At 27.6% G+C, this 11,514-nt stretch overlaps 1 protein-coding gene across 1 annotated transcript; it reads right to left on the reverse strand.

Annotated features, from left to right (window-relative positions):
• Positions 1-889: 889 nt before the first annotated feature.
• On the reverse strand, positions 890-7,943 carry LOC145844650 (sodium/bile acid cotransporter 7-like). The gene is made up of 8 exons (XM_082952052.1): positions 7,768-7,943; positions 6,687-6,793; positions 6,306-6,418; positions 5,120-5,270; positions 4,368-4,451; positions 2,952-3,117; positions 2,515-2,643; positions 890-1,840 (listed from the first exon to the last, which is right to left on the reverse strand). Exons 1-8 carry the CDS (start codon positions 7,916-7,918, stop codon positions 1,677-1,679), a joined length of 1,065 nt encoding a protein of 354 aa, XP_082808178.1. The 5' UTR covers positions 7,919-7,943; the 3' UTR covers positions 890-1,676.
• Between the last annotated feature and the right edge of the window lie 3,571 nt (positions 7,944-11,514).

Consider the following 11,514-nt stretch of genomic DNA (forward strand, 5'->3'; position numbering starts at 1 on the left):
TTTTATAAAAATCTTTCTATAAAAGAAAGATTTCAAGTCAATTAAACCAAGTAATAATTTTTATGTTAAGTCAAATAGTTGAAATAAAAACATAGCAGTATTTAATTTAAATTAGTTTTAATAAATTAATTTTAACTATAAATAAATTATCTTCAGTTTCTATTTTCTAAACTTCGTTAATAACTTTAATTTTTTCATTTTACTACTTTTTTCAAATCTCCATTTCTATACATGTAATAAATTGATTTATGGCAAGAGCTTTTTTGTCGTAATGAGTCGTAATGAAATTATTTTAAGTTTTTAGTAACAGAACACAAATTAATTGAAAATTGCCTCAAATCTATTCCTTCCAGCACAGTATTTTTTGTATTTAGTTTCTATTTCTTATTCGAAATAAATTATTTTTGAAGTTATACTTCAAAAATTACAAAAGAAATCGGCAGACTTTTATTTTGGATAAAATTCTTTTTAGTTTTAGTAATAAATAATCAGTTTAATACATGCACAAGTTTATGTGCATGTATTTAAAGAATAATAGTGCGTGTAAAATCATATAATTTAAATAGCATATAGTAACACAAGCCAAATACCCATGTCATTCACTAGGTACTATTAATTAACCTAAGTTGATTTTTTTCAATGATAAACTTATTAGATAATTTATTTTAGTAAAACAATTGTCAATTTAACTGTAATTAAATTGAATTCACTTATAAAACTTTCGAGTAAATATTTTCTTAAAACTCTTGCGTTTTAAGTAGAATCAGAATAATTCGGTTCTAATAAATAAAAGTTATTAGTTAAATTTTTTTTAAGAAGTGTGTATGTAAAAACTATTAGAACTTAATAAAAAATAAAGCAGTTTTAATAGCACTTTGGACGAATAAGTGTGTATAAAGAAGCTGAGTAATAAAAATTAAAAGGTGTTAACTATAAAAATTCGGTAAAACAACATAAAACACGAATAGCTTCTAAATTAAAAAAAATTGCATCGAAAACTTAAACACAAAGCAAGTGGATATTAAACAAGCTTGTACTATATAACTATGTAACTGCGAAATGTGGAACATTATGATATAAGCAGTCAAAAATAGCAGATTAAAAAAATACATTTTCTATATGAGGATTTAAGTAATAACAACAAGTAAGTACAACAACAACGATGGTGTTTATAAATATACTAATTATATACAAATTGTGTATAAATCATTGGAATAAATTGATAAATTGTTAAGATTATAAGTCAGTGCAAATAATTTAATTTAATGCAATTTTAAAGCTTACTAGTTTTCTTTAATTAAAAAATAATAAGATTCCTAACTACTTAGAAAAGGGTAGAAATATTCAAGAACGAGCTAACAAATTAATATTGAAAATAACATAAATATTTCTTACGTTTTAAAAATTTAACTCATATAACGTGTACAAACTAATTTACATTGCTCACAGAGGATTGTTATTAGTGATATGTGATCAAAACTTAAAAGCTTATCCAAACTTATCATATAAATACTCCCTAGACAAAAAAAACTGCATAAACGTATAAGGACTAAAAGCTCACAAACAAAAACATTGTTTTCTTCTTATTTAAAACTATGCAAAACTTTGAGTTTAAAAACGACAGGAAACGACAACAAGTATTAGTCACGAATAATTTTTTTTCTCATTATTACATTTCAAACATTTAACGACGATTCCTGCTGCTTGTTCATCCAGTTTTTGATGGAGGGCACCATGAGGCCGCCCAGCAGCATCTGCGTGGGGTGGTAGACCAGCAAGGGGATGCTCAGGTAGGACAGGTACTCCGATCCCAGGTAGATTATCTTTATCATCGGTATGCCTGCGCGTGTAATAAGATAAGTTTGTGTTGCGAAAAGTGTTAAGCAGACGAAAACAATTAATTGATTTTTACAAAACTTATGGGTTTTATTCTTAGAATCGCAAGATTGAATTTCATAAAACTTTTCTAATTTTTTTCTAAATTATCTAAAATTTCTAAATTTTAGATAAATGTTAAGCAGACGAAAATAACTGTTACGAAACTTTTGGGTTTTTTCTTAGAATCGCAAGGTATTTAAACTGAACGAATGTCAAGCATCTATGAATTAATTTTATACTTAGAAAATATTTTGTTATAAAAGAAAAGAATTATTGAAAAATTAATCCAGGTGTAATAAATATTAATGGACACCATGTATAGCACTTTTATCATCAGAATGCTTGAAAATATAAGTTAAAATAGATATTGCGTTAGATTTTTTTTTACGGCTATTAAACTTTAAAAATAAATCAAGGAGAAAAAGTTGCTACTTATGATTTACAACACTATTCAATAGTCTTGAATCATAGTACACATATTTTTAAATCACCTCATTTACAAAACCAAAAACGTAAGTAAACAGATTTTCTTCTATTAGTAGCCACAAAGAACTAATTTAAATAAAACAACAACACTTAAAAACCACCATTTTGTTTTCGTACTGACGACTTTGTAAAAAATCAAACTACAAATACCTAGTGTGAGGGACTTGTGGGTGGCGCAAAACAGGGCGCATGCGACGTCACCAGGGCGCAGGTCCATCCACTTGCTCCTGTTCAAAGTGAAGAACACCGTCGCCACCAGCACCACTTGCAGGCAGACCACTGTGTTTGTACTTGAATAAGCAAAATAATTTACAGTATACAAACATGAACATGTGTGTTTTGAGCTGTTTTGTGATAAAAATGGCTTTGTCAAGGTTGCATGTCTTATTTGAAGATTGCATTTTAAAAAAAGTACAACTGGTAAAATAATGTATTTTAAAAACTTTATTCAAAATACAAAAAATATCTAATGAGCGATTTTACGTAATAAAAAAATATCAGATTTAACTTATGGCTTGAAAAAATTAGTAAAAAAAACTCTCGTATATGAAGAAAGCATTAGAAGTGCAACAGAAAATTGAACCGACCGATGAAAGCGATGGCGACCAGATCGTAGCGATTGACTTGAAGGGAGGAATTTGAGAAAGTGTCGCAAAAGGTGGTGTAGATGATGGCGAGCAAGATGAAGCTTCCGATCGTTCCGAACGGCGGCTTCGTTCTATCCAGCCAATCCTTCACAAAGGTCCTCGCAATCTGGTGAAATGTTAAACATTTAAAAAAATGTGAGCTGCCATGTACTTGTGCAATTATATCATGACAATAAAATCTCCTCCGTTGAATCACTTTAACTTTTAATGCAGTAAAAAAGCACATGTATAAAACAATGAAATTATGAGATTTTTTTAAATATCTAATTTAAATAACTCTATTCTGCTTTATTTGAGATGTGATGAGTTATTAAAAGTCTTAGCACTAAGTGAATAAATATCATAAGCATTAGAAAAATGGGTTGCTACAAATTTATGTACACAAAAAACATTATAACAACAAAATTTTTCAATGAAAATGTTTTATATATAAATGCAATTAAACAACTTTGTAAAGTAATCAAAGCATGATTGCTGTGATATATAAATAAAGTGATTCGACTTTATTTTTTGAAATATGCAACTAGCTGCTGTAAGCTCTTTTCTATAAAACAAACAACAAAAAGTATGTTATTTTATAAAATAAAAACAATACATACATATAAAAACCATAGTGTTCAAATTAAAAAGATAAAAAAACAAGTTAAGCGCACATAAATTATGCTAAAAGTTAGTTTTAAGCTTAATTCATGTGCGTATTGGCTTGTGTAGTCATTCTAATAAACTGACTGATGAGATAATTGACTGTTCAATAGGATAGGAAATAATTGATTCAAAAAACTAAAGTGTTATATATACTAGGACTTACGATTTATTGTGGAGAGCCTCTCTACTTTCACGTTTACTTAGCAAAAAAGAAGCATGTTATCAAATATCATTTAATAAACCAACTGAGTTTTTGCTTTGTTCACTAAGCCCACGTTAGAGGGCTTTTAAATAAGTTAAGGGAATTGGGGTCCAATTTTATTTTTGCATAAAATTAACATTGGCTTTTATTTGAAAGCTTAGAGTATATAATTGCAAAGTGCGAAACTAAAACAATAATGAAATTTTTATGAAAAACAATCTTCAGGTATTTGAACTAAAAGGAAACACTCAAAGCGTGCAGTTACACATTTTGCAATAAACATGTACAAATGTGTATGGCAGCTAGAACCAAATACTAAAAACCAATAAGTAACTTTATATGTAATACCTACCACAACTTTTGATATAAAAATCACATTTAGCTTTTCACGTTTTTATTTAGCTTTAAAAGCCTTGTTTTCCAAACTAAAACTAGTCTTAAACAGGAAAAAAAACATTCGCACATTAAGTATATTAAAATTAATTAAAAACAGCAATTAATTATGAAACCTGTCCAAAAATGACAGGTATGACAACTGTGACGCAGAGACTTGAAAATATGCTGGTGAAAGGCACTGATGCTGACGATCCGACCTGTTGAAGTGTTGATAAAACTAATTAAAAATCTTAAGAATACATAAAACAGGTTTAATTGGCTTCACCTAATAAAGTTTAAGTGTTTTACCTTAAATTAAAACCCTTAAACCCAAAAAATAAATATTACATCAAACTACATGTTATACAATAACCGTTAATCATTATTTAAAAGCAATGTTAAAAGAAAAGAGGAGTTTTATTTTAAAAACTCAACTACCAGGTCAATAAATTACTAAAACATTATTTCTTTCAGTATACCTCAAATATTTTTGTGTAAAACTTTTTGATTAATGTAACGCAGCACCCAAGACTAACTTACAATTAAATAAATCTATAAGAAAAAATCTACAAAATTAGAAACATAGATAAAACTATACAAAACAAAGTTTCTTAACTTTTTTTCATAACATCCCCGAAAAGAAAAAAAAAGCTATAGCCCCTTAAATAAGATTTTTATAAAAACTAATTTTAAATACACTCAAGACCTTTATTCTTTTCATAATCAACTGCAGAATATCTAATGTAAGTTTTAAATCATATGGTCTTACGGCCCTTTGCACCCTTAAATTGGTCAAACAAATTTCTCAAACAGCCCCTGAGGAGGCAATAGTGCCCGCTTTGGGAAAACCTGACAATATAGATTAACAAACAAAACTTCAACTCACAAACATGAAGACCATGACAGGTGAGACGATGATGCCGAGGAAGGAACCGAAAGCAGAGTTGAATATGGCGGCCGCGTCGTTGCCACCCACCGTCTTCGTGTATATGACTGCTGACGACACCGGCGGTGGCATGCACGCTACCACTTGCAACCTGGAGAAAGTTGATTAATGAAATGCAACATTATGAAAGTTTGTTTTAAAAAGCTGTATTGAAACAACCAGGAGCTAGTAATTTAAAAAAAAACTGGTATAAGACGATAGCATTCATGTGGTAACGTAAAGTACTTAAATTTATTGATAAGAAACAGTAAAAAATATTGAAAGTTGAAAACTATTTAAAACATTTAAAAGCAAAAAATTCAGTTTTCAAACAGTTTTAATTTGATACAAAGTTTAAGTTTTTTTTTAATTGCAAGATTAACTAGTGTGGCTTTGATGATTCTGTAACACTTTAAATTTCTTATACGAATTTAAATTTATATTTTTTGGAAATAAAATGCTGATTTTAATAATTCTTGTTAACATAAATATTTAAGTACAAAATCATAAACAGCATTATTTTAAATTAAATTAAGCATTGCAGAATAAATCAAGATATGTTTGTACAAAACAGTATTTTCAATATAAAACTGAACTAAAGTTTGCTCATAGCATTGTTTTAATAACACTTAGTTGACACTTTTTTTTAAAAAGGTTATAAAAACATTAAGTCTAAAAATTTATTATCAATATATTTATACTGACTATTATTATCAGTGCTTCAATTAAAAACCTCTTCAGTGCTTATTTAAAAAATTCAAAAAGATATATGATAGTCATGGAAAACAGTGCTAAAACAAAAAAATATATATATACAAACAATCTTTACTTATGAAATCAAACTAACTAAATTTCTATCTTACAGTTGAATGTATGTTACAGAACTGTAATTTATGAATGTATGTTACAGTACCGTAACATACATTCAGCCGTCAGATAAAAGTTTAGTTAGTTTTGATATTAGTTGAAAACTTAATTTATATTCGCTTTTATAAAACAAAAATGTGAAGTTTTTAAACTAATTTTTAATTTAATAGTACAGTAAGTAGTAACTTAAGTTCTAGCTTTTTTTTAATACATAAAACATTATCTGATACATTCATACAAAATTTCATAAGTACTGTCAAAACAATCAAAAGCAAATAACCCTTGTAAAAGGTAGGGATTGATGTTGAAATCTGCCAGGAACTTGAGCAGGACCCACATGAAGCAGGGTGTGAACAGCAAAGTGAAGCCTTGTATAAAAACGTGAAGCTGAATCTAAATAAAAAAACTTCATAAACGCAAAATGTTCAATCTACCTGAACAGTACATGAAGAATCCCTGACACTTGAATAATTATAACTTATCTAAACAAGTAATGATATGAGGATTTTCATTGTAACTTTCACAACTAAAGTGTAAAACACATTTACTGACAAGGTCTTCAAACAAATACAAAACAATGTGGATATTAATTGTTCAAAATTTGAACTATTATTATGAAATGTAATAAGATTAAAAACTATCATTGAGCTTGAAAACTAACTTTCATCAAAGCTTTTTTGAGTTCTTCAGTCTTTAGTGACAGGCCACTGTTAAAAAATATCACAGAAACTGCAATGTATTTGATGGTTATCTCAGGCATTAATGGACCTAGAAATATGTAAGTTTTATAAATGGTTTTCTTTGTTTGATTAATCAAAAAACTAATTTGATAAAGGCTGAAAGCTAATCTTTTAGCTTTGTTAGAAAAATAAAAAATAAGTGTTGTATTTAAACTTGTTAAATTACTAATATAATTTTTTGAAAAAAAATTCAAGGGATCACAATTAACCTCTCAACAGTAAATAGTTTAGGCTTGACTTTACTTTACTACTTTAAATTATAGAACTACAAGTTTTACTTGAAATATAACTTTACAATGTTATTAATGTTAGAAAATTAACTAAATTTAAATAGTTTAAATATGTAAGCTAATTACAGAAACTACCAACAAACAACTTCATATGAAAAGTATATTCTGATACCTATTTAAATAAAAGAGCAGAGTGTAAAGAGCAGGGTTTCAAAAAATATTGCTTTCTTGGATTATTATTTAGTAAAAAAGGAATTATCTAATGACAAGGGAGTGCTTAAATCTTATATTTCTTTAATTGGACAATTGTGAAAAGGATGATGAAAAACTCTGCTGTAGACTTTTGAATGCTAAAACTTTTTAATTTATAAAAATGAGCACTTAAAACTTTTATTTTCATCTATCACAAATAAAGCCAACTACTTTTTTTACTTTATTTAAGACTTTTCTTAACTCCTTTTTGTCAGTTCTCTTAGAAAATATATTAAAATAAAAACAAAAAATTCATAAATCTTTTTAAGCTTTCTTGTTTAAAAACATGTTAGAATATGTTAAAATATATTAAACATATAAGAAGACAAAGCTCCTTTTTTTCTACTTTTGCACAACTAAAATAAAAATCTATTTACTCACTTTATTAAAAGCTTAATTACATATATAAATTTTGTTATTGGTTTATGTTAAACATAATAGAATACTGCTATGCTATACTGTTTTCAATTATAGATATACTCAAATTGGTATAAACATTTCTTTTTATAAAATCAACAACCTCCTTTTAGTCCAATATCTGGATTAAGGCGAGCAAGCATAATTACAAGCACTATACCAATAATAAACCAATTCTTTAAAAGTTTTTCCTTTAATGTTGAAGCCATTGTTCCTTGTACCGCTGAGTAACTTTTTGATTTGGTCCAGTACATTTTTACAAAAATTAAAACATTCTGAATTTTTACTCTTAGATTTCAAATTTATTTTAAACTCAAAGCATAGAAAATGCAGTAATTAAAATTATATGTGTTCATTACTTAAAAATAGTAGATTTTAGTTGACATAAATTTTATAACTATTTTAAAAACAGAACACAATATTATAAAAAAAAGTATCCAGAACAAATTTAAAAGAACTAAATAAAATTTAATTTTTGTAAAATTTACCTATTTATTTTATTTGTGGTGTAAAATTATCAACAATTTAACAGCTTAGTATTGGATAAAACTTATATAAAAATAGTTAATTGGTAAATTCATGAACTTGAAGCATAGATTTATTAATAATGAGTTTAGCTTTTTTATCGTTAGGGGTTGCCACTTTTTGAATCAAAAAATAGTCTGAAGTGACCAAAAACTGTCACTTTTTCACATTTTGATCTTATTTTGTTGAGTTTTAACTAAGCTACAAGATACTTTTTACATATTTAAAAATGTTTAAATAACTTTTGAGATAAAGCAAGTCAAAGTCGGAGACTACAATAAGTTCTTTATAGGAGGCGGAGACTATAATAAGTTCTTATGGGAGGGGCAAACTAAAAAAGGAAAAAGACTACTTTACTAAAAATCTATTATGAGATAATAACCTCAAACTTAAAGGAAGCGCTATATAATAAAAATAAACAAAAATGTTTTTTTTAGTTTTGATAACAACTATGGTTATTTTTAATTTACTTTTTGAATTTTGTTACAATAGAATTTTTACATATTGCAAGGAACATTTTCTGCAAACTTGAGGTAATTACATCAAAAAACGTAGGAGATATATTTTAAATGAAATAGTCTTTTTACGCCAACTTGTCAGCTACCTTTACATAAGTACAAACTACCTTAAGGTGCTTTTATTAGAAAGAAGAAATATTTTAAAACAAAAACTGAAAAGTCTTTGTAAGTCCATGCAAGCTTTAATAAAACTTTGGATATTGCAAATAAATGCAAAAGGTTAGAAGCAAAAATGGTATGACAATTTGCACTCCAAGAACACCTTATACTCCAAATGAGTACTCAGCTATGATAACTCCGTAACCAAGCTAAAATTACTTTTCTCCTTTGCCAAATGACCTGACAGATACTGATTGCATGGCTGCATCTAAAAGACAACATTAAGATGTTCTAGTGGAAAACTAAAGCCCTAGACAAAAAGTTAGGAAGGTATCAAAGTGGTGTGCGACTTGATAACAGATAAAACTATACTAGTGTTAGAGAGGGTTGCAGCTAAAATAACAGCAAGACTTCAGAGAAAGAATGTAGAAAGAGAGCAAGAAATTTTGGAAGCAAAGCAAGTTGTTTGAAAGGCTGAATTAGAAACAAAATGGTTTGTGTGACATTTGTACAGTTTTGTCTTCGCCAAAAACTAAACTTGCTAAAAAGTACATAAACAATGAAAAAAATAACTATATCATCTTTGCATCAATGCAGAAAAAGAAAATGCAAAGATACAGTAGACCACTAGTATGTATTGGAAACATATTCTCAAAATAGTTTAAACCTCAAAAATTAATTGGTATTTTTGTATAATATAAACCTGACTTGTAATTCTACCTTATGTTTCATTGCAAAAATTATTTAAATTTTTAATAGATGCTCTTAATTTATTCTCATGTACAACAGAAAAACACAACAGAGTTATTGAAAAACAAGGCAAGCACATTTATTGTTCAAAGAATAAACTTTGTAGCACTGCAACTCTTCACAAGTTGACCAATACCCTCTTAGAGTCACAAATGTTTCCTTAGATCTAAATATGATTTTATAAATAACCACATTGACATTTGAGAGAGGAAAAACTTTGTTTCCGGCCTAACTACATAAACAGGAACTTTTACCTGAAAGCTTTTAAGAAGTTTTAAGACTTTGACAGGATTTATTTGATCAACCGCATCAAGCTGGTTAAAAACTGGACAGATTTAGGCGATCCAAAAAGAAAACAGCAGACTTTAATGAGAGCATAGAAAGCAAGTTCTCAGGTTGGAAAGAAGAAAAACATAATTGTTGTTTTGTACAAACCAACACAGATTTTATTATAGTTAGTAAATGTTTTAAATGTAACAATTTAAGAATAAAATTAAATAATCTGGTCTTCATAGAACTTTTCGTTTACTTATCTACTAAGCATATTTTATATATTTAGAGTTTTAAAACTAAAGAAGCATAAACATCATACAGTTCTTCAAAAAGAATAGAAAGCTGTACTTCAAAAATCTAGCAGGCAAATGGGTAATTTTTCTTTTGATTTAAAAAACATTGACTGTTAATACAATTCACAAAACAACAGAGTGTTGGCCAAAACACTCTGAGAAAATTCCTAATGTTATTTGTTGCCACTAGAAGCCAGCATATGTCATGGGTTGAGCTGCAATAATAAAAACTTGAAACATTGGATTATTGTGATACAGAATGCATAAGTCAACACATATGACTAAATTGATGAAGTTTTGATCCCTGCATTGTGTGATATGAAGGAGTGTATCAAAATAAAAGTTTCATTGGTTTCATTATTCACCTTGGATAATGTTGCACCAATATCTAACTGAAAATATATCATATAATATTTCTTTTTAAAGCATATTTTTCTGCTAAAAACTTATATTTTAAAAATTCATAAATAAAATTAAACTTGTTTATCATAAACTAATAAAACTTAAATAGTTAATCACTTTTGTTTGACAATATCAATACAATACTTTTTATCAATTACAATATTGTAATATAAAGTAATTAAATATTTTGTTTATCAGAAATCAAATTAATTCTTACTATGTATTTATATAGCTTGCTTAAAACAAATTACCTATTTAGATTAAACATATTTGGCTTAAAACATTGATTTTTAACCTAAAATTATGGTTAAAAAAGACATTGATTATAATATATTTTCAGTTTGATATTGGTGCGTCATCATCCTAGGTAATTACTGTTTCATCTTCCAACAGGACCTGCTCCCTCTTGCACTTCCAACAAAACCCAACCATACAGAAAACTTTTAAGAGTTTAGGGAATTGTGGCATCATTCAATCACAATTCAGTCTCAACACAATAGAATTCAGTTGTCTGTCTTTGTTGAAATCTAAGTCCAGTTGATTACAACACACAACTATAAAATATTCAAAAATGCATCTGTTCAAATCTATGAAAAAATATAGCAGAAGAAGTTGGTGCAACAGCTGAGAGTTTTAAACTGAAAGATTATTTTGTACACCAGGTGTCTTAGACAAAATTTTAGAGCTAGTTCATTTCATTTTCTAATAAACAATGCTACTCAAAAATATTTTACAATAATGTTTGCTTAAATTAAGTGCAATTTTTATTTTGAATTTAGAATATATGCCCTCTTTCCTTGCTTGAGTTGAACCCAATGGAATTTTTGATATGGTCCTTGTTGAAATCAAAGTTATTGTTGATCATCTGAGTATTGATACTTTCTTTTATGGGAGAACAAGCCAAAAAACTGTGTGCCTTAGTTGGTAATTTAATGCTAGCACTAAACTACATTAGATTTATTTTTTATTTTAGAAGTTTTTTTGTTTTGT

This window comes from Thalia democratica, chromosome 9 (genome assembly GCF_965202585.1).
Source record: "Thalia democratica chromosome 9, ktThaDemo2.hap1.1, whole genome shotgun sequence".
NCBI classification, from domain to species: Eukaryota; Metazoa; Chordata; class Thaliacea; order Salpida; family Salpidae; genus Thalia; species Thalia democratica.

Bases quoted from the DNA above. Each gene is read 5' to 3' on its own strand.
- LOC145844650 (XM_082952052.1), bottom strand. From the start codon at position 7,918: ATGTACTGGACCAAATCAAAAAGTTACTCAGCGGTACAAGGAACAATG. The intron at 5,271-6,305 runs GTTATTTGCTTT...AACTTTCTCCAG, and splicing joins AATCCCTACCTTTTACAAGG to GTTGCAAGTGGTAGCGTGCA. The intron at 4,452-5,119 runs GTGAGTTGAAGT...ACACTTCAACAG, and splicing joins CTGTCATGGTCTTCATGTTT to GTCGGATCGTCAGCATCAGT.